Below are 27865 nucleotides of genomic sequence, written 5' to 3'. Positions count from 1 at the left end.
CCGGAGGCGGGAGAGGGCGCCGGGGCCGCGAGGGGATCGGGGCTGGGACTCGGCGCGGTGCGGCGTGGGGGGAGGCAGGGCGGAGCCGCACCGCAGGCCCGCCCCCGCCGGCAGCTGCCTCCGCGCGCCAAAATTAAACCCGGGGCCCGCCGGCCGGGGATGCTGCGCGCAGGCCAGTCGGGGCAGGTTCGGCAGCTGCGCGAGCCCGGCGCGCACCTGTGACCGCCTCCCCGCCCGACGCGCTTGGGGCCGCCGCCAGACGAACATGGCCACTCCGCCCAAGAGAAGCTGCCCGTCTCCCTCCACCAGCTCCGAGGGGACCCGCATCAAGAAAGTGTCCATCGAAGGGAATATCGGTGAGGGGCCCAAAGCCGGGGGGGAGCCGCCTCGGTTTCGCTTCCCGCGCGCAGCCCGCGTCACCTCCCGCGCGCGGGGGAGGCGGCGGCCGCGGGGGTCCGGCGGGGCGCCAGGCCTGCCGGCTTTGTGTGGCGCTGTCCGGGCCGCTGCACCTTCCTGGCCGGGAACTGGCAAAAGGGGAGGGGGGGGGGCTTTGTTTGTTTTGTTCCGTTTTGTTGGTGGCTCGCGGAAGGTGGGGGTGGGGGTGGGCAAATTTCTTGAAGTGTAATGTACACCGTTAAGTGCACACTTTTTAGGTGCGCTCTTCAGTGAGGTGTGAGAAGTCTAGTGTCATTCTGTGACCACCACAGAGCACGGCTGTCGCCTGGGGAAGCTCCTTTGTAGGCAGCCCTCTGCCTCTTCTGTGCTGACAGCCACCGATCTGACCGCTGCCCCTGCAGAGTTCGCCCTGTAAACGGCATCAGGGAGCAGAAAGCCTTTTGTGTCTGGCCTCTTTCCTGAGCATCGTGCTTGTGAGGTTTCTTCATGTTACTGATTCCTGTAGAGTGTTCCTTTTTATTGCGGAGTGGTATTCCCTTGCTGGATAAACCACGGTTTTCCTATTGCCAATTGTGTACCTTTGGATTGTTTCTAATTTTTAGCTATTTGTAAAAACACTATAAACATTCAAGTACAAAGAAAGATTTTTAACCATCTTAATAGCGTGAAGTTTCTCACCCTTAATCCCACATCCAGGAAAAAACTGGGTTATGAAACTAATTTTTCTTAACCATGATAAGGCGGACTACACTATGCCTGTCATTTTGCAAGAAACATATGAACTTCCATTCTTCTATACTTCCTACCATATGAAATCTACACTTAATACTTCCTGTTTTGATAGAAAAAATTACTACTTTTGGACTGCAGGTTGAGTGCTGGCCATTCATACGTACAGTAACTATTTTTTAATCTTACCACATTCAGAACACTATCCCTTCTTGAAAAAGGCACCGCAATGCATTAAGCATTTTAAAAAAGCTCAAAGCTGAACAAACACTCACTTCTCCAGTATTAAGACACCAGTGAAAAAGCCTCATTTCCTCTTAGTGTAAGTTCTTTGAGGCTGCATGTTTATTAGGATGGTTTGTCATAGCTCTTTCCTGGTAAAGAAGACCATATGTGAAGGCAGGAGAAAGTCACCTGAAAGTAAACTTAAATGAACCCCTCAGGTAAATACCACAATGGATTAATCTCCTTCCCTCTCTCAAGTCCAGTTAGACAAAATATCACATTTAGAAATCTGCTTTTTTCCAAACATCCTTACCCTAGCACCTGAAATAACTACCAGTTCCCCCACCTTTTCCCTCCCCTCCCCTCCCCTCCCCTCCCCTCCCCTCCCCTCCCCTCCCCTCCCTTCCCCTCCCCTCCCCTCCCCTCGACTGTGAGCTCCTATTTGTTGGGTCACTCCTTAAATGCCTGCAATAGCCAGATGTAGGCCAGGCTGAAGCCAGGAGCCAGGGACTCAATCTAGGCTTCCCATGTGGGTGGCAAGGACCCAAGTATTTTTGCCTAGGGGTGCACATTAGTAGGAATGTGGAACCCAGAAAAAGAAAATATTCACTCCCAACACTCCCACGTGGGATGCAGATGTAACCACTGCATGAAAGCATGCCTCTGAAATAACTTTCTAATATGCCACCTCCATTTTCTCTTAAATACATTCAGAGCAGTCTTTATATGCAAATTACCTACACTGACAGGAGTTGCAAATTATTCACTTAGATTTGCACAACATTGGTCTGCAAAGATTTTGGAAAAACAGTTGCTGGCATTTAAAATTTGGGAATTTCATGTGAATGTCTAGATTCTAGGCTTTTTGAAAAATCTGAAGATGGTTAACAGTGGTCCCACATTACTGTTTGACAGCAGTTGGTATTTAGGTGTAGTATTTGCTTTGCCTTGCGTTATCTTCTGATTCTGCAGCTTTGTCAGATGCTGTTTGTTACTGCTCTCCCATTGTCCATGTCTACCACCTGTTTCCAGATCCGAACAAGCCAGAAATGTATAAATTGTTATTCTCTAGAAAATTATTATGTGATTCCTCTTTTTTTTTTTTTAAGATTTATTTATTTATCTGAAAGGCAGAGTTACATAGAGGCAGAGAGAGAGAGATCGAGATCAGTCGGTCTTCCATCTGCTGGTTCATTCCCAGATGGCCACAATGGCCAGAGCTGGGCTGATCTGGAGTCAGGAGCAAGGAGCTTCCTCTGGGTCTTCAGTGCAGGTGCAGGAGCCTAAGCACGTGGGCCATCTTCAACTGCTTTCGCAGGCCATGACGGAGAACTGGATCAGAAGTGGAGCAGGACACAAACCTGCGCCCATATGGGACACCGGAACTGCAGGCAGTGGCTTTATTTGCTAATGCCACAGTGCCAGCCCCAAGCCTTTTTCAGGTATTAAATCAGTGCTCTAGGTTCTTGTTCTCTTGTCTTTATCAAACATTAACTTATTAATTATCTTATTTTTTAGCTCCCACTTCTTTCCCCAAGGTTAAAGAGCTGGATATTAGTCTGACTGGATTGATTAGTATGGTTCCTCACAGCTATTTTTAGGTAAACAAGACCGTATATGGGGCTGGCATTGTGACATAAAGAGATATGCCGCCTTCGATGCTAGCATCCCATATGAGTGGTGGTTTGCATCCCTGCTGCTGCACTTCCAATGCAGTTCCCTGCCAATGAGCTTGGGAATGTAGAAGAAGATGGCCCAAGTCCTTGAGCCCTTACACCACGCCGAGAGACCTGGAAGAAGCTCCTTGCCCCTAGTTTCAGCCTGGCCCAGCCTGGGCTACTGTGGCCATTTGGGGAGTGAGCCAGTGAATGGAAGATCTTGCTCTCTCTTTCTCTATGTAAATCTACCTTTCAGATAAATAAAATATATCTTTATTTTATTTTTTTTTAAGGGAACGAGTTTATTGGAGGAAACCCGACAGACTGGAGGGAAGGGGCGAAGAAGGAAAAGAGGGATAAGGAGAGTGTAAGAGAGACAGAGACAGAGGTCAGGAGACAGAAAGGAAGAGAGAGTGAGCGAGAGGAGAGGAGAAAAAAAATAAATCTTAATAAAGAAGGAAGACAACATGAAGATGGGAGAAAACTGAACAAAGCCATTTCAAAAGTAAATTTAGTGAAAAGACCCTCAGATCAATAACACAGTGGATTAACTTCTCTTTCAACTAAATGTAACTTATTATATTTAGAAATATGAACCCATGAAATTTTTCTGCACATAAGCAGGATCAGAAAAAAGTAGAATGTGCTAGCTTTAAGTGCTTTTAGACTCTGATTCCAGATTTTTAAAACTTCTTTTGGGTGCTCTTTCTGAATATCCTGTTCTTTTCATCTTCCATCTAATTTAGTGAATGTTGGGTGATATTTTGTGTTTTTCATTTACCATTACTCCAAATGGTGTACAGTCCCTAATCTTAGTCCTGTACATAAATTTTTAATTGTTTCTATTGTTTCTCCATGATTAAATTTAATAATTAGCCAGTTCATCCTTAAAAGTTCTTTGCCTCCCCTCTGGAAATGATAGGACTTTTATCTTGCTTCCTATCTGTTCTCATGGTGCTGCCTTTTTATTTAGTCTTCTTTTTTCTGTTCTTGTGATCCTTTAACGTTCTTCCAGTTTTTTACTTCTTTTCTACTGCCCTATATGAAGTCTGAGGTTTGAATATAATTATGGTAGTAAAAGGTAAGTTCTTTTTGTTTTTAGATCCAATTTGTAAGAAATAAGAACTTTTACCTATCAGTATATTCAAGTTATTTCATCTGTGTATTCATGTATATACACAAGGGTACATCAAGGAGTTTCTAGAAAAATGAAATTAAAAGATAAGTTTGGGGCGGGCATTTAGCCTAGTGGATAAGAAGCTTATGTACTGACTTTACCTTCCTGATGGTGCAGACCCTAGAAGACAGTGGTAATGGCTCAAGTAATTGTGCTCCTGCCACTCATAACAGAAGGATTGAATTCCCAGCTCCTACTGTCAACCTTGCCAAGTCTCAGTCATTGTAGGCATTTGGGGAGTGAACCAGTTAGTTGATGGGAACTCTGTGTTTCTGCCTCTGTGTCTCTCTGTCTCTCAAATAAATGAAAAAGATTTTAAAACAGATAATTTATTTTGGGTCAAAAAATTTAAGACCTATGTGTAGTTTTTTCAAAATATGCATTTTCCGTGAAAATTTTGCAGATTTCCTTTATATACACAAATGTGTATATATGTAGTGAGGAAGAAGAGGAGAGAGAGAGACACACACACACACAACATTGTTTACCAGAGATGTGTACTATAGCCACATTTGGTGACTTCAGATACAAAGGGTGTGGTTGTCGTATTGCTGCACCCTGTTTGATTCTTTGTCAAGACAGTTCTAACTATACATGTAATATATTCCTGGATAATTTTAAAACAGTGAACATAGTATGTCCTGATTACACATGGTCTATTTTCTTTTACTCCTCCTAGATATCTCATAAACTGATGAATGATCAGGGTAAAGTATGTCACTTACATGAGCACGTGTGTGTCTCTCTTTTTAAATTTGGTAGAGTATACTGGGCATGGAACCGTGAAAATGAAGCTGAGAGAACATGACTGTTTGTGAGAAGTGCTTTGCAAACATGTTTTTAAAGTTTCTGTTAGTCAAAGTGACTATTAATTTTATATAATAAACATACTGTTTCCCATTCTAAAACTTGAGGTCCTAGGTAAATCTTTATATTGATTTTATGGCTGTTTGTTAATTGATTTTAGATAGATAAGAATGAGCCTGTTTGTGTCCAGTGAGAATGGAGCTAGTAGAGAGGACACTTCTGAAAATGGAAGATCCTGAAATGCCTATCATGGTAGGGATAGTTACTTTCATCACAACAGTTTGCATGAGCACATGTAATTGTATTTTGAGGAAACAGAGGTTCAGGGACTTGCCTCAGATCACACAACTGATTATGTGGAGCAGTTGTCTAATTATCTAAGGATAGTCAATGTAAGAGTAGGGTTTGTTTTTTTTTTTCTGCCATAACGTCTTACCTAGAATTTCACCAGGATTTTAATTTCATGATTTAGCTAAACTAAAAGTAATAACAAACAAATATGCTTAACAAAAATTGAGTTCTGTTTTCATTAAAAAGAAAATCTAAAAAAATTCAGGAAGTTGAATGTTTGGGGTTTTTTGCTTTTGTGTTTTGAATTATTTGTTATTATAAATCCTGTAAAAGTTCATGACTAGTTGACCTTTTTTTTTTTTCCCTTTCACAAGTTCTCTTTCTCAATTTGCCATTCTTCTTACAACAGCTGCAGGGAAGTCAACATTTGTGAATATTCTTAAACAAGTCTGCGAAGACTGGGAAGTGGTTCCTGAACCTGTAGCCAGATGGTGCAATGTTCAAAGTACTCAAGATGAATTTGAGGTATGAGAATAAAATTTAAGTAATAGAGGAACAGAGTATCTAATCTCTTTTTTACTCCTGCCTTTTCAAATAAGACTTTCAAATCTAACTTTAAGTATGTTGCTTCATCCTGGCAGTAACATGGAGATATATATATATATATATATATATGTTTATGTTTATGTTTATGTGTATATATATGTATATATATATGCACACATATATATGGTACTCTAAAAATTTTGTAGAAAATGCATATTATTTTTTAAATATTTATTTATTTGAAAGAGTTACACACAGAGAGTTCTCCATCCGTTGGTTCACTCCCCAATTGGCCACAACAGCTGGAGCTGCACTGATCCGAAGCTAGGAGCCAGGAGCTTTTTCTGGGTGTCCCATGTGAGTGCAGGAGCCCAAGGACTTGTGCCATCTGCTGCTGCTTTCCCAGGCCATAGCAGAGAGCTGGATTGGAAGTGGAGCAGCTGGGTCTCGAACCAGCGCCTATATGGGATGCCGGCGCTTCAGGCCAGGGCGTTAACCCGCTGTGCCACAGTGCCAGCCCGAAAATGCATATTATGAGAATATTGCGTGGATTTCAGATTCTTTTCTGCCAAAATTAGCTTTTTTTTTTTTTAAATATTTATTCATTTTTTTTGAAAGGCAGAGTTGTAGAGAGGAAGAGGCAGAGAGAGAGAAAGAGAGAGAGAGAGAAAGAGGTCTTTATCCACTGGTTCACTCCCCAGATGGCTGTAATGGCTGGAGCTGTGCCTGTCTGAAGCTGGGAGCCATGAGCTTCTTCCAGGTCTCCCTTATGGGTGCAGGGGCCCAAGGACTTGAGCCATCTTCTACTGCTTCCCCAAGCTACAGCAGAGAGCTAGATCAGAAGTGGAGCAGCTAGGACTGGAACTGGCGCCCATGTGGGATGCCTATACTGCAGGCAGTGGCTTTACCTGCTACACCACTGTGCCAGGCCCCCCAAATTAGCTTTTAGTTCCATTTTCCATGAAATCGTTGTAGTACCCTTGGAAACATTATCAAGCTATGCATTTGAGATTTATGCATTTCACTGCATCTATGTAAAGTTTAAAACATCTTTAAAAGTTCAAAAAATTATTTAAAAGGTTTTTAAAAAAAATCTAATTGAAAGTTAAATTGCTTGAATGACATTTTTCCTTTGCTTAAAAACAATCAAGAAAAACAGAAACTGAAAAAATTTACCCAAAAACTTTTATTAATTTACTTTTCAAGCCTTTGTCTTAGAGAAAATTATTTAATCCTCATTTTTCTTTCTTTTTTTTTTTTTTTTTAAGATTTATTTATTACTCGAAAGGTAGAGTTACAGAGAGAGAGGGAGAAACAGAGGGCGATCTTCCATCCTCTGATTCATTCCCCAAATGGCTGTGATGGCCAAAGCTGAGCCCATTCAAAGCCAGATGCCAGGAGCTTCTTCTGGGTCTCCCCTCGTGGCTGCAGGGGCCCTAGTACTTGGGACATCTTCCACTGCTTTCCCAGGTATGTTAGCAGGGAGCTGGATTGGAAGTAGAGCAGCCGGGACTGAAACGGCACCCATATGGGATGCCAAAGCTGTAGGTGGTGGCTTTACCTACAATGCCACAGCACCAATCCTTTATCCTCATTTCTTTGTGCTATACTTTTTCTTGCCATGTGTTCACTGTAGCATAATTTTCAATTTCCCAACACTTTGCCATTCTGTATTACAAATGAGAAAAAAAAGAGTTTTATTTTTTTAGAGCATAAGTTTTGCTTATATATGTATATGAGAAAGAGAGATTACTAAGATTTTCATTTCTTCAGAAAAGAGAATGGGAAGCAGTGAAGTAGAAACCTTAAAAATGAAAATGTGTGGGACCAGCGCTGTGGCGTGGTGGGTTAATGCCCTGGCCTGAAGCTCTGGCATCCCATATGGGCGCCGGTTCTAGTCTCAGCTGGTCCTCTTCCATCCGGCTCTCTGCTATGGCCTGGGAAAGCAGTAGAAGATGGCCCAAGTCCTTGGGCCCCTGCCCCCACGTGAGAGACGCGGAAAAAGCTCCTGGCTCCTGGCTTTGGATTGGAGCAGCTCCGGCGTTGCAGCCATCTGGGGAGTGAACCAGCAGATGGAAGACCTCTCTCTGTCTCTACCTCTCTGGAACTCTTTCAAATAAATAAAATAAATCTTTAAAAAAGAAAATGTGTGCTAGACATTTACATTGATCTGGGGAGGACAAGAGAACGCAAAAACTTTTTTTTTTAAAAGTGTAGCTGTTGGTATGAAGATTTCTGGGAATAATAGAGTAATTGAAATTTAAGTAACATAAACAAGGAGCAATCACTAGAGTTAAAATGAGGACTTTGAGTATATGTGGTTTTGACCAAAAATATTTTCTCACATATTCTCTCTATTTGCCAGTTGTAGTTAACTCTAGGCCTGGTTCCCAGTTCAGTGTATACTCTAATCCTTTGCATATCTAGGGCTAATCTTAAAAGGACTTCCCCTCTCATTTGGACCCCTATTTGCTTAGGAAGTTGGTATTTCATATCAGAAATTTCGGGAAAGATAGGGTTCGCTATAAGTAGAATTTTGAAGTAATTAATTTATTTGCTTTATTTCAACATTTTTTATTGATGTATAGCTATACAAAAATATATAAAACATACATGCAAGTTGAAGAACAGTTTTAAAGTGAACATCTTCGTGGTCTTTTTGTTTTGCTTTTTCAAAGATTATTACAAAGGGTGAGACAGAGATCTTCCATCCCTTATTTCACTTCCCAGATGGCTACAACAGCCAGGGCCGAGCCAGGCCAAAGACAGGAGCTGGGAACTCCATCCGGGTTTCCCATGTGAATGGCAGGAGACCAAACGTGGGCCATCATTTTCTGCTTTCCTAGGTGCATTAGCAGGGAACTGGACTGGAAGTGGAACTGGCATTAGAACCAGTGTTCATATGGGATACAGGCATTGTAGGCAATGGCCTGATCCACTGTATCACAGTGCCGGCCCCAAGCCATCATCCAGATCAAGAATGGAACATTATTCCAGAAGTCCCTTTTTGCCCTTTCCTGACCACATTTCTTTCCCTAGGGTAATGCTCTTCCCCTAAAGTAATCACTGTCAATCACTATTATTCTTGTAATACAAGTTTTCTTGCTTTCTATAAAAGTAATGACCAGGGGCCTCTATTGTGGCAGAATGGGTTAAACTGTAGCCTATGAATCTGGCATCCCATGTTGGATCTGGTTTGAGTCCCAGCAGCTCCACTTCTGATCCAGCTCCCTGCTAATGTAATGGGTCTGGTAAAGCAGCAGAAGACAGCCCAAGTACTTGGACCCCTGCCACCCCCATGGGAGACCTGGGTGGAGTTCTGGCTCCTGGTTTTGGCCTGACCCAGTCCTGGCCTTTGCAGCCATTTGGAAAGTGAACTAGTGATGGGAAATCTCTCACTTTCTGTCTCCCTTCTTTTTAACCCTGCTTGTTAAATAAATAAATAAATAAATTGTTAAAGTTAAATTAATGTGACCATCCATGAACATGTCTCTAAGAAATATAATTTAGTCTGTTTTTAAATGTTATATAAATGGAATCATACTATTTATATTCCTCCTCTCTTGCTTAATAATTTTATGAAATTTGTTCATATTGTTGCATGCAACTTGTCTGTCCATTTTCATTGCTGTATAGTATTCAATCATGTTTGTGTTCACTGTCTTTCCATTCTGTGCCTTGAGGCTTTTTTTTTACTTTATAAGCAGCATTGTCATGAACATGAATTCTGATGTACACATACACAAGAATTTCTTTAGGAACATGAAGTAAATTCCTGGGTAGTGGGATATGCTTCTGGTCTTCCAAGGTGATAGACTCATTTGCACTCTACTGCAGTCAAGCTCTTCTTAGTATCTTTACCAACATTAATTTTGTTTTGCTTCGTATCTACACTTTATCGTTCTGAGTTTTTACTTTTATATTTTTAGATTTGATTTCCTTAATTGTTAATGATATTAACATTCTTTTTTTTTTTAAAGATTTATTTATTTTACTTGAAAGTCACAGTTACACAGAGAGAGGAAAGGCAGAGAGAGAGAGAGATCTTCCATATGCTGGTTCACTCCCCAGATGGCCGCATGTCTGGAGCAGCGCTGATCTGAAGCCAGGAGCCAGCACCCATATGGGATGCCAGGACCGCAGGCAGCAGCTTTACCTGCTACGCCACAGCGCTGGCCCCAATGATAATTGCATTCTTTTTCATGTGTATATTGGCCATTTGGATTTCTTTAGTGAAATGCCTGTCAAGTCTACCTTTGGGTCATCTGTCTTCCCTCTCGGCATTACTGCTTTCCAAAGTATGTCTAGGGGCCTCTGGCTTTTTGAAGGCATTCATGTTAAGTCAGTGTCAAATATAGAGGGAAGTGGTAACCTGAATGGACCAGGTGACCTCCATTTAGCTTTAGTATCCATTCTTAGTTTTAGTTTCAGGCTTCCAACTCATATGAATAACTGGTTTGTTGACACACTGGTCTTTTATTTTTTAATGTTTTATTTATTTATTTGAGAGAGTTACAGACAGTGAGAGGTAGAAACAGGTCTTTCATCCGCTGGTTCACTCCCCAAATGGCTGCAATGGCCAGAGCTGAGCCAATCTGAAGCCAGGAACCAGGAGCTTCTTCCAGTTCTCTTACGTGGGTGCAGGGGCTCAAGCATCTGGGCCATCTTCTACTGCCTTCCCAGACCATAGCAGAGAGCTGGATCAGAAGCAGAGCAGCTGGTACTAGAACCGGCATATGGGATGCCGGTGCCACAGGTGGCTGATTAACCTACTGAGCCACAGTACCGGTCCCAGTACACTGCTCTTTAAACTCAGTGTGCCTCACGTTAAACAGGGGCACAGAAACTGATCAACAAAACCCAAAATGTCAAAAATCTTAATTTGTAGACAAAATGTAGTTGTCAGAGTCACTGAATTTATATAAACCCATTCTCTGTTAGGGCGTAATTCTCATCTAGTGGAAGGAACTTTTAAGAAACTGAAGAGTTTGGATATGTTTTAAAATAATAAGAGATCCCTTGGGATTTTAAATATGTGAGATGCCTCCCAGTTAAAAATTGTTGCTGATGAATCACTGTTAGTGTTGGGAATATATTGAACTCTTTCATTACGTTGCAGAGGTAAGTTTTGAAAACACTGAATTATTATATGTTGAGAACTAATTTAAAATAAGATGATTGTATATTGAACTTGGAATCAGAGCCCAGAGGAATTAGGTAGATATATTAATGGCTGATGTCATGAAGCTGTGACACATTCGTGCATGTGTCTTCATTTTAAGACATGATGGCTTTGTGAATCTTTTTTTTTTTTCCTATGAATCTTTTTTTAAGATTCTATTTTATTTAATTGAAAGATGGATGACAGAGACAGAAAAAGAGATCTTCCACCCATTGGCTTACTCCCCAAATAACTGCAATGGTCAGTACTAGGCCAGGCCAAGGTCAGGAACCTGGAACTCCATCTGGGCTCCCATACGGATGACAGAGGCTCAAGTACTTGGATCACTTCAGCCCACATTAGCAGGGAGCTAGAATGGAAGCAGAATAGTTGGGACTCAGAACTGGTGTTCTGATATGGCATTGCAGGCCATGGTTCAACCTGCTGTACCACACACCAGCCCCAGCTTCATGAACCTGATATTCATGTTTATCAACTGGGGCATTTTCTTTCCATGTACTAGAATCAGAATGCCTAACTGGCCTTTGTTTATAACTAGCATGCTGATGATCCTATTAATATTCTTTCACTGGATAGTTCACTATAAATCTGTCATAACTCCATGATATGATTTTGATGATATGATTTAGATGCATATTATTTTGGTTGGTAGCTGTAGTTTCTTTGTGTATATTGTGGACTACTATACTATAGTTGGTCTCCTGCACTTCTGGGTAGAGTGTCAGATAGTGTGAGGATGCTGTTTTTGGGGGTAAGGTTGTATGTGACAGTGGTTGGTTGGGTGACTTTGCTTGTATTTGAGATTGTTCTTTTTGTCTGGACTGACATTAGATTTTTTTTTTTTTTTAAAGTAATTTATTTATTTGAAAGAGAGAAAGGGAGAGGGACAGAGATCTTTCATCTATAGGTGCATTCCCAAATGACTGAAATGGCCAAGGTTGGGCCATCAGGCCAAAGCCAGGAGACAAGAGCTTCATCTGGGTCTACTATGTGAGTGCAGAACCCTGAGTACTTAGGCCATCCTATGCTGCCTTTCCAGGAACATTAGTGGGGAGCTTGATTGGAAATGGAGCAGTGGAAATTGTTATGGCACAATGCCAGCCAGCCCCATGGACCTGCACTAAATTTAAGAAGTGGTATTTTCTTATTTCATCCTAGATCCTTTTCTCAGAGTCCTTCCTGGTCTGTTCTTTGTGGTTATAATGTGAATCAAGGACTATCTAAATCTTAGCTTTGTTAGAAAACTGTCAAAAATGAGAAGTGGATGTCTTCAGACCCAACTCTTGCAAGACCAGTTCTACTTGGATGTTAACCATCTGCTCACATTTCTTAGCAGCTGTTGAATAGGACTGTTGTTTGTGATCTCTTCCCTTGGTAACTTAATATGCACCTGCATGCTTAGTTTTGCTTTTTATTATTTTTTTCACCTGCCACCTAGTGGCTGAAATGTTGCTATGCTATTGATACTACCAATTTTGAGTAAAATGGAACAGAGCGCCTAAAAAGATTATTTAGTCTGTTCTCCCTCCCCCTTCATCCCTTCCTCTGAAAAGATGATCTTTAAAATTCCCCATCCATGTGATTACCAATCTTTATTATTTAAAATAAGTCTTCAATATAATATACTTTGATGATTTATGTTATTAATTAGTCTCAGAGCTTTGATTTAATTGCTTACTTCTGGCTTTTTTTTTTTTTTTAAGATTTATTTATTTATTTGAAAGAGTTACACAGAGAGAGAGAAGGAGAGGCAGAGAGAGAGAGGTCTTCCATCTGCTGGTTCACTCCCCAACTGGTCGCACCAGCGGGAGCTTTGCTTCACCCACTATGCCACAGCACAGGCCCCTGTTAGTACACTATTAAACTAAGAGATACGGCAAGCTACTGCTTACAATGCTGACATCCCTTGGCTGAGCACCAGTTCAAGTTCTGGCTGCTCTGCTTCCAATCTAGCTCCCTGCTAATGTTCCTGGGAAACCATCAGATGGTAATTCAAGTACTTGGGCCCCTGCCACCTATGTGAGAGACCCAGATGAAGTTCTGGGCTCCTGGCTTTGGCTTGGGCCAGTCCTGGCCATTGTGGCCATTTGGGGAGTGAATGAGTCAATGGAAGATCTCTTTTCTCTGCCTCTGCCTCTCTCCCTGTCATTCTGCCTTTCAAATAAATAAAATGAGTCTTTAAAAAAGAGAGAGACAAAAAATAACATCTTCAAAGCTGTAAAATTCTGTAGCAGAATTTTTATTCAGTTTTAATTTGTGTATTTATGTTTTTAGGACTAGTTGATTTTTTTCATAATTTGGTAGTGGTTCAGAATTGATCCTCTGAGTTGAGAGAAAGAGAGTTCCCATGATTTGATTCACTTCCCAGATGCCCAACAAGGCCAAGGCTAGGCTGGACTGGGCCAAAGCCAGGAGCTGTGAACACCCTCCAGGTCACCCACATGGGTGGTAGTGATACTGTCCTGCTTATTAATAATTTTCAATGTTAACAAGCCTGTGGGTTCTTGTCATGTATTCAGAGAAGAATTCTGAATACTGACTCAAATAAACCAGACAAGATGGTAAGTTCTTAAGCTTTTTATTCAGTGAGAGAAATGCACAGGAAAGTGAGAGCTTTATTTAGGGGAGAAAGAGAGATCTAGAAGCTAAGTTGGGTCCATACTAGGCGGAGAGCAGGCTATTCGCCACATGGAGCAAGCATGCAGGCAGGAAAGCAGAGAGTGAGTGTATGGCCCAAAGGCCAGTGCCTGCAGGGCAACAAGGGGAGGGCCTACTGTGTTCCAGGCCTTTTATTTACTCCCCGATGGGAGTGGTTATGTAGTCTGATTGACAGGTGGGCTTACAGGTGGGGTCTGTAGGGGCATGAGATCACAGAGCGGGTAAGACTAAGGCATGGTCTCCTGCTTATAAATCGAATCAATTTTATCCTGTCTGCCTGCCTGCATCAGTAGGAGTGTAGTGATGGATCAAGTAATTGAGTTCCTGCCACCTTCATGGGATGCCTGGGTTGAGTTCCTGGCTGCAGTACAAACCTAGATATTGTGGGCATTTAGAATGAATCAGTATATGGGAACTCTCTCTGTCTCTTTATCTTCTGTCTCTGCCTCTCAAATAATTTTTTTTAAATTTCAAAAGTATTTTGTTGATTACCTTCATTTCTCTGGAAAAGTTTAATTGTATTAAATATCCTCTCCTTGGAGAATGCCAAATAAGTGGAAAGTATATTTTTTTAACTTTTATTTAATAAATATAAATTTCCAAAGTACAACTTCTGGATTATAGCGGCTTTTCCCCCCCATAAATTCCCTCCCACCCGCAACCATCCTATCTCCCACTCCCTCTCCCATCCCATTCACATCAAGATTCATTTTCAATTATCTTTATATACAGAAGATCAATTTAGTATATACTAAGTAAAGATTTCAGCAGTTTGCACCCACACAGAAACACAAAGTATAAAGTACTGTTTGAGTACTAGTTATGCCGTTAATTCACATAGTACAACACATTAAGGACAGACATCCTACATGGGGAATAAGTGCACAGTGATTCCTGTTGTTGATTTAACAATTGACACTCTTATTTATGGCATCAGTAATCACCCAAGGCTCTTGTCATGAGCTGCCAAGGCTATGGAAGCCTCTTGAGTTCGCCAACTCCGATCTTATTTATTTATTTATTTGACAGAGTTAGAGAGACAGACAGAAAGGTCTTCCTTTACCGTTGGTTCACCCCCCAAAATGGCTGCTACAGCCAGTGCGCTGTGGTTGGCGCACCATGCCGATCTGAAGTCAGGAGCCAGGTGCTTACTCCCGGTCTCCCATGCGGGTACAGGGCCCAAGCACTTGGGCCATCCTCCACTGCCTTCCCAGGCCACAGCAGAGAGCTGGACTGGAAGAGGAGCAACTGGGACAGAATCCAGTGGCCCAACCAGGACTAGAACCTGGTGTGCCAGTGCCGCAGGCGGAGGATTAGCCAAGTGAGCTGTGGCGCCGGCCAACTCCGATCTTATTTAGACAAGGCCATAGTCTAAGTGGAAGTTCTCTCCCTTCAGAGGAAGGTACCTCCTTCTTTGATGGCCCATATGGAAAATATATAATTAAATTAACAAAGATTTATTCTGTAAGTTGTTTGGGAAGGCAACTCACTGAATCCTATTTCAAATAATAGTCTTCTCAATATTTTCTAAACATAACAACTGTTGGCTTTGTATCCTGTCATTTTATGCCTTTTTTTCCTCTAAGTTTCGAAGAAGATTGACTTAATTTTGTGGTTTGTGGTTCTTTGCCTCAAGGTGCCGTACGTTTGCATGGTTTTTTGGTTCTTAACAGAAACTTTGAGGACAGTTGTAATATTAATACTTCTGGAGTTTGTTTTTCAAGGAACACCTGTGTTGAGCATGAATTCCCAATAAATTTTCAGGTTGTGCTTATTTGGACTAGGATTGAGAATAGGAATTAAACCATAATATTTTCTTCTTTGATAATAAATACACAAGACTAAAGGAAACTGTAGCTCTTAAATTACAAAAAAGACTGGTGAAGAGTGGTTTGTGCACCATAGGGACCTGTGAGGACAGGTCAACTGATTTATTTATTTTTAACAATTTATTTTATTTGAAAGTCATTGTTACACAGAATCAGAATTACACAGAGAGAGTGTGAGTCGGAGATTTTCTTCTGCTGGTTTACTCCCCAGATTGACTGTTATGGCCGGAGCAGGGCTGATCTGAAACCAGGAGCAAGGAACTTTTTGGGCATCTCCCATGTGGGTGTAGGGGCCTAAGCACTTGGGTCATCTTCTGCTTTCCCAGGCACATTAGCAGAGAACTGGATCAGAAGTGGAGCCAGTGTCTCAGGTGGTGACTTTACCAGCTTTGTCACAGCATTGGCCCCAATTAATTCATTTAAAAATCAGTTTAATAAGCCCATTGCATATTAACATAAAGAGCATTGTTTTTAATTTTTTTTTTTTTTTAATTTGAGAGGCATAGTTACTGACAAGAGAGAGGGAGAGACAGAGAAAGGTCTTCCATCCCCAAGTGGCCATAATGGCTGGAGCTGAGCCGATCCAAAGCCCAGAGCAAGGAGTTTTTTCTGGCTCTCCCACGTGGGTGCAGGGGCCCAAGGACTTGGGCCATCTTCTGCTGCTTTCCTAAGCCATAGCAGAGAGCTGGATTGGAAGTGGAGCAGCCAGGACTTGAACTGGTGCCTCTATGGGATGTGGGCACGGCAGGCGGTGACTTTACTTAATGCACTGCAGCACTGGTCCCAGGATCTATTTTATTATATAGAAGATTAAAGTTACAAATTCAGTGCCTTAAGGGACCTGGAGTCTAAGCAGTACAGATGGTTCCTGACTTAGAATGGTTCAGTTTACTAATTTTACAATTTCACAGTGGTGCAATGGTGATACATATTCAGTTCAAATTGTATTTCAAGTTTTGAATTTTTTTTTGAATTTTTCACGTTGGCAGTATGTACTATGATACTTATGTGGTGCTGGGCAGTGGCAACAAGCCATAGCGCTCAGGCACTAAGATAAGACAGTGACCAACCAATCATCTATAGTGTACTGTGTTGCTGAACTATGAGGTTTGGTAGTTCAGGAGTGTTAAATGCATTTTCAACATAGGATATTTTCAACTTATGAAGGATTTGTTGGTAACTAACCCTATTGTAAGGCTTGTTAGAGAATCATTAGGGAATGATGGGGGCTGATAAACTGGAGAGCGTATTCCACCTGATGGAGGTGAGTATGACTTGGCTCTGATTTTTGCCAAGAGGAAGTAGAAGCACAGTGTTGTTTGTTTTTTTCCATTTCTAAAAAGAACATATAAGTCCAAATAGTTTATGTGAAATTAATAGCTTTCAACCACTGAAACTAATTCAATCTTTAAAAGTCCCATTTGAGTGAAATAATAGGTTAGCTTGTAAATAATAGGTTAGTTTGTAAACTGTTCTGAGAAGTAACTAAGGATTCTTTCAGACTTCAAGCAACCTGAATGATGTAGTAAGAGGAAGGGGGCTTAATCACCCTGGTTTTGCTAATCATGATACTTTTGTTTATCCAACTTCTCTTTTTTGAGCCTATTTAAAGTTAAAATACCCCATTGAGCATTAACTTTTCTTTTTGTAAATTCAAAATAGGAACTAACAACGTCTCAGAAAAGTGGTGGGAATGTTCTTCAGATGATGTATGAAAAACCTGAACGATGGTCTTTCACCTTCCAATCATATGCCTGTCTCAGTCGAATACGAGCTCAGCTTGCTTCTCTCAATGGCAAGCTCAAGGATGCAGAGAACCCTGTATTATTTTTTGAACGATCAGTGTATAGCGACAGGTACGTACAAATAAATGGCTTGCATTTGGCTGTTTAGAGCCTTGTCTTTTATTTTTTTAAAATTTATTTATTTATTTGAAAGGCAGAGAGAGAGGAGAGAGGGAGTGGTCTTCCATCCACTGGTTCATGCCCCAAATGGCTGCAACGGGCAGAGCTGGGTCGATCCAAAGCTGGGAGCCAGGAGCTTCTTCTGGGTCTTCCACTTGGGTACACGGGCCCAAAGACTTGGGCCATCTTCTACTGCCTTCCCAGGCCATAGCAGAGAGCTGGATCAGAAGTGGAGCAGCCAGGTCTTGAACTGGAACCTATTTGAGATGCTGGCACTGCAGACGGTGGCTTTTACCTGCTACACCACAGAGCCGGCCTGTCAACATTCTTTTGACCTCCAAAGTTACCTCAGAGAGAGGCTCTCAAAAGTTGTTGGTCTCATGACCCCTTTCCATATGTATTATTATTCATGAGTCCTCGGGCCTTTCTGATTTATGTTTTTAGAATTTATTGTTATTTAAAATTACTACTAAAAAACCCATTTCATATTAGCACAACTAACATACTTTTGGAGGCAGGCTTTTTTTTTTTTTTTTTTTTTTTTTTGACAGGCAGAGTGGACAGTGAGAGAGAGAAACAGAGAAAGGTCTTCCTTTGCCGTTGCTTCACCACCCAATGGCCACTGCAGCCGGTGCACCGCGCTGATTTGAAGCCAGGAGCCAGGTGCTTCTCCTGGTCTCCCATGCGGGTGCAGGGCCCAAGGACTAGGGCCATTCTCCACTGTACTCCCGGGCCACAGCAGAGAGAGCTGGACAGGAAGAGGAGCAACCGGGACAGAATCTGGCACACCAACTGGGACTAGAACCCGCCGCAGGCAGAGGATTAGCCTAGTGAGCCGTGGCGCCGGCCTGGAGGCAGGCTTTTGATGCAGTGGTTAAGATCCCACTTTGAGGCCGCTGCCACGGCTCACTTGGCTAATCCACGCCTGCGGTGCTGGCACACTGGGTTCTAGTCCCAGTTGGGGCGCTGGATTCTGTCCCGATTGCTCCTCTTCCAGTCCAGCTCTCTGCTGTGCTCTCTCTCTGCCTGTCAAAAAACAAACAAACAAACATCCCACTTTGAATGCTTACATCCATTATCAGAGTGTCTGGGTTCAAGTATGGCTCTGCTTCTGATTCCAGCTTCCTGCTAATGTGGTACCTGTGAGACAATAGGTGGTGGCTTAATACCTTCAGGGATGTTATCCACGTGGCAGACCTGTAGTGAGATCTGAGCACCTGGCTTTGGCTTAGCCCAACCCCAGCTGTTGTGGCCATTTGAGGGTGAACTACCAGATGCAAGGTCTTTGTTTTTCAGTCTCTGTCTATGCATTTTTTGTGAATCTCCTTAATGTTTGACTCAGTTAAAGACTGCTGAGCTTTCATTTATGCTATTTATGCCAGAGCCTTGAATTGGATGGAATCAATTTGATAAATTTGATAAATTCTATTTGATAAATTCTTCTGATTGAAGCTTAGTAGTATTAGAAATCATCTGGCCTTTCATAACACCTCTGAAAGGATCTCAAGGGCTTCCAGGGAACCCCAGACCACAGTTTGAGAATGACTGGCAGGAACATACTTCCTATTGTTGGAAAGAGTAGTTTTTTCAGCTTTCCAAGGATTCTGTATGCCACAGGAAAATGTTTCATGTCCACTTAATAGATATGTTTTCTCTTTTTGTGGTTTTTTTGAAATGATAAGCTATATTGATGAAGACTCTCTTTCAGGTATATTTTTGCATCTAATTTATATGAATCTGACTGCATGAATGAAACGGAGTGGACAATTTATCAAGACTGGCATGACTGGATGAATAACCAATTTGGCCAGAACCTTGAATTGGATGGAATCATTTATCTTCGAGCTACTCCAGAAGTAAGACCCAATAAAAATTTGTTTCATTGAAAAAGTTTTTTTAGGAACTTATTTTTTTTTATTTATTTAAAAGGCAGAGTTACAGAGAAAGAAACATTTTTTTTTTTTTTTAAGATTTATTTATTTACTTGAAAGGCAGAGAGTTACAGAGAGGCAGAGGCAGAGAGAGAGAGGTCTTCCATCCACTGGTTCTCTCCCCAAATGACTGCAATGGCTGGAGCTGGGCCAGTCAGGAGCCAGGAGCTTCTTCTGAGTCTCCCATGTGGGTGCAAAGGCCCAAGGACCTGGGCCATCTTCCACTGCTTTCCTAGGCCACAGCAGAGAGCTGGATTGGAAGTGGAGCAGCTGGGACTCGGCGCCCATATGGGATACTGCCACTGCAGGTGGCAGCCTTACTCACTACGCCACAGCGCTGGCCCTGAGAAATCTTCCATTCTCTGGTTCACACCTCAATTGCCACAACTGCCAGGTCTGGGCTAGGCTGAAGCTATGAGCCTGGAGCTTCTTCCAGATCTCCCACGTGGGTGCAGGGGCCCAAGCACTTATGCCATCTTCCACTGCTTTCCCAGGCTTATTAGCAGTAAGCTGAATTGGAAATGGAGCAGCTGGACTTCAACTTTACTGCGCCCAGATGGGATGCTAGTGTCACAGGTGGAGGCTTAACTTGCTATGCCACACCACCAGCCCCTTCATTGAAAATTTTAAGTAATATTTAGAAATCCTGGGGCCGGCGCTGTGGTGCACTGGGTTAGTCCTCTGCCTGTGGAGCTGGCATCCCATATGGGCAGTGGTTCTAGTTTTGGTTGCTCTCTTCCAGTCCAGCTCTCTGCTGTGGCCTGGGAAAGCAGTGGAGGATAGCCCAAGTGCTTGGACCCCTGCACCCGCATGGGAGACCAGGAGGAAGCTCTTGGCTCCTGGCTTCAGATAGGCGCAGCTCCGGCCATTGCAGCCACTTGGGGAGTGAACCAACGGAAGAAAGACCTCTCTCTCTGTTGCTCTCTCTCTCTCTCTCTGTCTCTGTGACTCTGCCTGTCAAATAAATAAATAAAAATCTTTTTAAAAAAGTTAGAAATCCTTTCAGTGGCATGTAGCAAAGGCAATTTAATTCCACACACCATCCTCCACACCCTCTAGTTATCTACCTCCAAACATATAACTATAGGTGGAAGTCTTTTGCTTTCTCAGGACACTAGAAGCCCAGACTTGGAAGTCACTCTTTTAGGCTCTTGTCTGTTCTTCCTCACTTAAATTTTATTTTTCATTATTTCTTCCTAATGTTTGCAGGCTCTCTCATTCCATCACAGTAAGGAATTTGTTCAAGCAACTCCTAGAATATAGACTTCATGAGGTGGAGCTTTGGGTGTTTTAATTACTGTTGAATTTCCAGTGCCTAGAACAGGGTCTGTGTTTGTAGTGGGAACTTGGTAAATGTTTGCTAAATGAATGGTGAAGTTAATGGAGGTCCATTTCCAGAATCTTTTATAGTTGTTATGGCTTGGAATGAATGGATAATGACAGTTATGTTCTAGAAGAGACTTAGAGGACCCTTGCCATTTTCGTTTATAAGAATGAGCTCACTGGGGCTGGCGCCGCGGCTCAATAGGCTAATCCTCCACCAAGCGGTGCCAGCACCTCAGGTTCTAGTCCTGGTCAGGGCTCCAGATTCAGTCCCGGTTGCTCCTCTTCCAGGCCAGCTCTCTGCTGTGGCCAGGGAGTGCAGTGGAGGATGGCCCGAGTTCTTGGGCCCTGCACCTGCATGGGAGACCAGGAGAAGCACCTGGCTCTTGGCTTCAGATCAGCGCGGTGCACCGGCTGCAGTGCGCCGGCGGTGTCGGCCATTGGAGGGTGAACCAACGGCAAAGGAAGACCTTTCTCTCTGTCTCTTTCTCTCACTGTCCACTCTGCCTGTCAAAAAAAAAAAAGAAAAAAAATGAGCTCACTGGAAAATGTGCCTTTCATGATAGGTTGTAATAGGTATTATATTTATACATGATATTATGTAATAAATTCAGAAGATCAATTGGTTGCTTTTGATAAAATAGATAAAATAAATAATAAGATTATATTTAGTAAGAAGTCTTCCGGCTTTAATGCTTGCATTCTCATTGTTTCTGATTTTTTTAAAATTTCTTTGTTAAATAATAAAGAAGGAGAGCAGGCATTTTGCCTAGTAATTCAGTCACCTGTTTGGACACCTGCATCCCACAGAGAACCTGGATTCTATAGGGAGGCAGTGATGATGACCCAAGTAATTGAGTTCCTGCCTCCCACATGGGAAACTTGGATTGGTTTCACTGCTGGTATTTTGGGGAGTGAGCTAGCAGATAGAGTCCGGTCTTTCAAAAAAAAAAAAAAAAGAGATAAGGAAAAACAGAGTAACAAGAGAAGTGCTGATAAATAAAATATAAATGCCATAACTTCCAGCCTAAATTAGTTTTGTTTATGATGTCTTTTGGTTAAAAGAATGCTTAATTATTGAAAAGAGAAAGTAGATTTGGAAGCACAGTTTTTATGTTGCCATAATCTTATGCATGTCATTTTTGTTAGCGGAAGAAGCTCCTTACTCCTAGCCTGGATTGGCCTAGCTCCAGCCTTTGTAGCCATTTAGGGAGTGAACCACTGGATGGAAGATATTCTCTCTCTCTCTCTCTCTCTCTCTCTGCCTCTGCCTCCCTGTAACTCTGCCTTTCAAATAAATAGATAAATCTTAGAAAAAAGAAAGGAAGAGAAGTGAAGTGTTTGATCTTGTAGTAAGTAGTCTGTGGTTGGCATAACTGAAGAGCACTAGAAAGCAACATTTTGATTGCAGCAGATAAGAATAATTGTTTTCTTTTTCTCCCCTCTTTTGTTGCTTGCTTTTAGAAATGCTTGAATAGAATATATTTACGTGGAAGAAATGAAGAGCAAGGCATTCCTCTTGAATATTTAGAGAAACTTCATTATAAACATGAAAGCTGGCTCTTGCATAGGACACTGAAGTAAGACCTCCTTATTCTTGGTTACTGTTCATTTTGAATACCTTTATTGCATTTTAATGCTTGGCACCATGTAAAAGTTTCCATTTAGTAATTTTATTTATTGATGTCTCCCAGAAAATTAGGTGTAGATGTGATTATCTTGATTGCAATGAGATCTTGTTTCCTTAAAGTTTTTGTAACTTAACGTACCCCAGTGGTACTCATTGACAGTATAATATATTGAGTTTTTACTTTAAATGATAAAGTAGGAATATATCTGTTTATGTCACTTAAATATTCTTTCAGAAAGAATTTTAAGATACAGTCTTTTCTGCAGACTACAAAAGTTATACCCACAGTGCATAATAAGTGTTGGTTAAGATGAAAAAGCCATTACATTTGTGTATTTGTTTTAGGAATAAACAGTTAATATAGGCTTAGGTTCTACCTGTACGTTTAGGCATCTGTGGGGGTCTTGGAACATTGCTCCTATGTATAAGGAGCGATCATTGTAATATATTTCAGATTTGTTTCTTCGAGCATGGTGTGAGAGAGTATAGCGTGGTTGTTGAGAGTGTAGATTGTCTTTAGTCAGATTGTGACTTAAGTGCAATCTCAATAGTGTGTACAGAATGACCTCTGGACTTCAGTTTTCTTATCCAAAATGCAAAAATTCCTACTTGTTATTTAGTTTGTTTTTGACTAGAATCACGTTAGAATGCTTTGTTTTATATATTTTTTTAACCTATAAATTGAATTCCAATATGTATAGTAAATCTAAATGAGGAAGAAGGAGCTGTCAGATGAATACTTGCAGGGTAACTTTAGTGTAAAATGATTGACAAATATTTTGATTTTCCTAAGATACAAGTTTTTATTGTTTCTATTTTTTATATTTTCTGATTATTTTGTTCATCTCTTTTTAAACAGAACCAACTTTGATTATCTACAGGAGGTACCTATCTTAACATTGGATGTTAATGAAGACTTTAAAGACAAACATGAAAGTCTGGTTGAAAAGGTATAGTTAGACAAAAACTAGATGATTTGTCATCTCTAAAGAAATCTACTAAAGGAAATTTTTTAATAGAAAAGGTTACATAAAGTTGGGTTAAGAAACAGTGAAGAGGTGAAAAGTACTTTAGATTGTTTAGACTGTTCTGACTTTAAATTCCAGCTTGGTGACCTGTGCTAAAATAAGGATCTTCTTTATCCTTTACTTCCTTTCCTTTACTGACCATTCTTTCCACAGCACCAATATTTAGATATCTTAACAGTGAACTGCTTGTGAAGTTGAGTTTATTTTTTTTTATGAGATTCCGTATGGAGGCTATTTAAAGCTGTAAGATATGGATCTCTTTCCGTTCTAAGCTGAAATCTTGAGAATAAAAGATTTATTTTTCGTTTCATTAGATCACAAGGGATGAATTGACATTGCCCGATATTTGTGTCATTGTCTTAATTAGTGTTAATTTATCTCCCCAGATAATGGGGAGTTGATTGTTCTTTTAAGTGAGTTGGTTACACATATTGATAAAGGAACTGGGAGATAATCTATTGATATACACTTAAAAGAATAGTAAGGGGAATTGTGCAATGATTATCCCTGTACTCTGGTTAATTAACTTAGTGATCTATGGTCTAAAGAAGAAGTCACAATTTTTTTCTTTGGTTTTGAGAAAAAGCTGATTTTTTTTCTTTGTCTTGTCATGAAGTGTCTGCTATTTACTGTAATAGGGTGATGACATTCATAGGGGATATATTTCAAGAATTTTGATCTCAAACGTTTTACAAAATACAATAGCAAATGGTTGTTTTTCCCAATATAAACTAAAGCATATTTGAAATTCAAGTGATGTGTTCCTACCATTGATAATGTTACAAATATAGGATAGAAGTCACTTAAGGGGCCAACGTTGTGGTGTAATGGATAGAGCTACTGCCTACAGTGCCGGTATCCCATGTGGGTGCCATTTGGAGTCCCAGCTGCTCTACTTCCAATCCAGCTCCATGCTAATGTGCCTGGGAAAGCAGTAGAAAATGACCCAGGTCCCTTGGGCTCCTGTGTTTATGTGGGAGACCCGAATGAAGCTCCTCCTGGCTTTGGCCTGGCCTAGTCCTGACCATTGTAGCCATTTTTTGGGAGTGAACCAGCAGATGAAAGATCTGTCTCTTCCTCTCTAGTTCTGCCTTTCAAATGATTAAAGTAAATCTTAAAAAAAAGCACTTTTTCAAGTTACCTAACATTTATTTTACTAAGAATTATTTCACTTTATTTATTTTTACTTTTATTGATAGTGCTAGCAATTGGCTTTAAAAAAATTTTTTTTTTTTTTGACAGGCAGAGGGGATAGTGAGAGAGAAAGGTCTTCCTTTTTGCCGTTGGTTCACCCTCCAATGGCCGCGGCTGGTGCGCTATGGCTGGCGCACCGTGCTGATCCGAAGCCAGGAGCCAGGTGCTTCTCCTGGTCTCCCATGGGGTGCAGGGCCCAGGGACTTGCGCCATCCTCCACTGCACTCCCTGGCTATAGCAGAGAGCTGGCCTGGAAGAGGGGCAACGGGGACAGAATTCGGCGCCCTAACCGGGACTAGAACCCGGTGTGCTGGCGCCGCAAGGCGGAGGATTAGCCTAGTAAGCCACAGCGCCAGCCTAAAATTTTTTTTTAAGATTTATTTGAAAGTCAGAGTTACACAGAGAGAGAGAGAGAGAGCGCTGCAGGCCAGGGCATTAACCCACTGCGCCACAGCGCCGGCCCCATCTTTTTAAGATATTTTTACATGGCAATGGTTTTTGACATTATGTAGTTTGGAATATGTAGAGAACAAGAGTCTTGCATTGTGGTATTTCAGTTCGCTAGATTTATTCACTGCTTATATAACTTTCCCCATATACTAACATTTATGCTTCAGAAAAATTACAAATATACTACATGTCTAACTTTCAGTTTTTTAAATTATTATAGTTATTAAAATTATCAGTAATAAAGCTGTGTAATCAGTGGTCCATGGTATTTAAATGAATAGATTATAAAATTAATGTTACAACTGTTTTAGAACTTTTTCTTTTTTTTTTAAGATTTATTTATTTACTTTGAAAGAGTTACACAAAGAGAGAAGGAGAGGCAGGGAGAGAGAGAGGTCTTACATCCACTGGTTCACTCCCCAGCTGGCCGTGCTGCAATGGCCAGAGCTTTGCTGATCCGAAGCCAGGAGCTTCCTCTGGGTCTCCAACGTGGGCGCAGGGGCCTAAGAGCTTGGGCCATCTTCTGCTTTCCCAGGCCTGGACAGGAAGTGGAGCAGCTGGGTCTCGAACCTGCGCCCACATGGGATGCTGGTGCTTCAGGCGGTGGCTTGACCTACTATGCCACAAATCCGGCCCCAGAACTTTTTAAATTCCGATGTAAATTAAATAACTCCTAATCTTTTAGGTCATTCATCTTTTACTACTGAAGTATGTAACAGTATTTGTAGGGAAAGTAAATGATATGACGTTGGTACAGAGTTACTTACTGTTGGGTAGACACTTTTAATTGAATATGATTTTTAGATATGAAGGGTCTTCAGAATGTTCATGAAAGATATATATAATGAAAAATATGCCTGAATTTTAAAATATATTTTGTATCCAAATAAACATCTTTTAATTTCATCTTTTGAAGTGCCTTCATATTTCAAATTAGTCAAGGAATTACATTAATATTTTTTTGTCTTCTCAGGTCAGAGAATTTTTGGGAACCTTGTGATCTTACTGAAGACTACAGGTGACCATATGGTTCCAGATCCTTCAGCTTTGTATGTCTTCATAGCTCCACATTCATGCAAGTCTTTTTAGAAAACCCAAGTTTTTAACCATCTTTGTTCCAAGATAAAAAGATTGTCTTAATGAATTTCATGTAAAACTTTAAGACCTCTTTCTCTAATTTTTTTCCCTTCCTTTTTTTTTTTTGTTTAAAATGACATTTAGTTACCTTTCACAACAGGAAGTCTGGAGGTAGTTGGTTCTAGAATCAGTATAGTGCCTAACTTGTGCCTTATAAAGGCCAAGCCTCCATTCTATCTTTCCCCATAGTCTTCCTCAGAAGATTTTTTTGTTTTTTGTTTTGGTCATGGTGCTTCTCACTTTGCTGGTAACCATTTTCTTAATTGGTAACTTTAATGTCACATAGTAAATGGTGTGTGTCCTATGTAAATTAGCGCACCTATTAAAAGTTGAAAAGTGGAATTTAAGGAATCACAGTAATAAGGATTCTGAAGTTTTATTTTAAATGTTTATCAGATGCCTCTCATTCCACCTTAATTTATGTGGAAAATAAGGTCCAAGTTCAGTATTTAATGACTTCACTGATATTTATTAATATGTCTATAAAAATGTTTGTAGAGCAGGTTTGACTTTGTTCCCAGTTTGGCAATGGGGGTAACCCATCTTAAGTCATTTAGTATTTTCTCTACCTTTGCTTCTCATTTGTAATAAGGATAATCTTTCACTTATCCTTTTATGTGAAATTTTAGAGGACTGAAGAGAAACTCTTTCTTAATAGATAACTGAAAGTTATAGAAAAGTGTAAAGATTCAGTGTACATGGAGCTTAAAATTGCTACCTGTTTTATCTCGGCTCTGACTATTCTTTTTGAATGGAAAATTATTATAGTTGAAAGATTTGTTTAATCTATAATTGTCCTTAAGTCATTTGAGTTGGAAGTGTAGTTTGTTCTAAGTTTCTTACCGAATATGAACTATTAAGGGAACATAGTGTATAGTTTTTCTCTACTGTTTCTTCTTTACTTCATACTTAGAAGTCAGAAAGTAAAGCCATCGTGAACTATCTTATTAGCAGTTTGGTCTGTTTAGTCCCACCTCTTATATCCTGACTCATACTGCTTTTTGTACTGTCTGGATTAATTAGGTAGCCTGCTATTTTAAAGTTTACATACAAATCACACATTTCTACTTTGAGAGCATTGTGGTTCCTCTTCACTTCATAGTTTGTTTTATTTTGTTTTGTTCCTTTCAGAGAAGTTATTGATAAAAGATGTTCTTGCTTTTTGTGTAATATATCATGAAAGTATTATCATTTTTTGTTGAACTAGGAAATAAAGTTTAAAAATACAAGGAAGTTGAAACTTCCATTAATGTCACACTTATTTAATCTTAAAACTACTATGTGAATAGTTACAAAAAGTCTGCTTAGATTCATCTTAGCTCTGTGTATGATTAAAGAAGTTTTTTTTAAGGTATGTAGCATACTTCCATTGTATTTAACCTTTATTTCTATTTCATGTTTTAGAAAAATCGTGTGCTTTTTGGAATGAAGGAAAAAGTCACATTTATTTTGAAACTACCATTTTCTTTCCTCAAATGTCATGTTTTATTTTTTGTTCCTTATTCAATGATGACAATGTTTTGGATTAGCCAGTCTGGATGCACTGATCTTTGAAACAGTGACTTAATTTCAAATCTGTAATTACTATTAGTATTTAAACTGTCTCTTCTGTGTGTTTTTGGTTAATTTTTGTTTGAAATACATGAACTTGTCTACTTATTTACATATTTGTTAATAAATAAGTTTAAATCTAATAAACTACAATGGAGGTAATTCATTGATCTATTTAGAATTAAAATTTTATTATTGAAGAAAATTACAAAAATAAAA

General features: G+C 40.6%; 1 protein-coding gene across 1 annotated transcript; it reads left to right on the top strand.

The window, feature by feature from the left end:
- Positions 1-27793, top strand: DCK (deoxycytidine kinase). Its single transcript, XM_051819742.3, has 7 exons — positions 1-356; positions 5693-5808; positions 17161-17354; positions 19111-19258; positions 22121-22236; positions 23146-23236; positions 25932-27793. The coding sequence occupies exons 1-7, from the start codon at positions 266-268 to the stop codon at positions 25956-25958; spliced, it is 783 nt and encodes a 260-aa protein (XP_051675702.1). The 5' UTR covers positions 1-265; the 3' UTR covers positions 25959-27793.
- The last annotated feature ends 72 nt before the right edge of the window (positions 27794-27865 follow it).

The sequence above is a fragment of the Oryctolagus cuniculus genome, chromosome 8 (genome assembly GCF_051225735.1).
Source record: "Oryctolagus cuniculus isolate XC-2025 breed Fujian yellow rabbit chromosome 8, ASM5122573v1, whole genome shotgun sequence".
Classification (NCBI taxonomy): Eukaryota; Metazoa; Chordata; class Mammalia; order Lagomorpha; family Leporidae; genus Oryctolagus; species Oryctolagus cuniculus.
This window is presented reverse-complemented; position numbering and strand designations above follow the sequence as displayed.

Excerpts from the sequence above, each read along its gene's own strand:
- DCK (XM_051819742.3), top strand. The coding sequence starts at position 266 with ATGGCCACTCCGCCCAAGAGAAGCTGCCCGTCTCCCTCCACCAGCTCC. Across the intron at positions 5,809-17,160 it reads GTACTCAAGATGAATTTGAG|GAACTAACAACGTCTCAGAA; the intron begins GTATGAGAATAA and ends AATTCAAAATAG. Across the intron at positions 22,237-23,145 it reads CTCTTGCATAGGACACTGAA|AACCAACTTTGATTATCTAC; the intron begins GTAAGACCTCCT and ends CTTTTTAAACAG.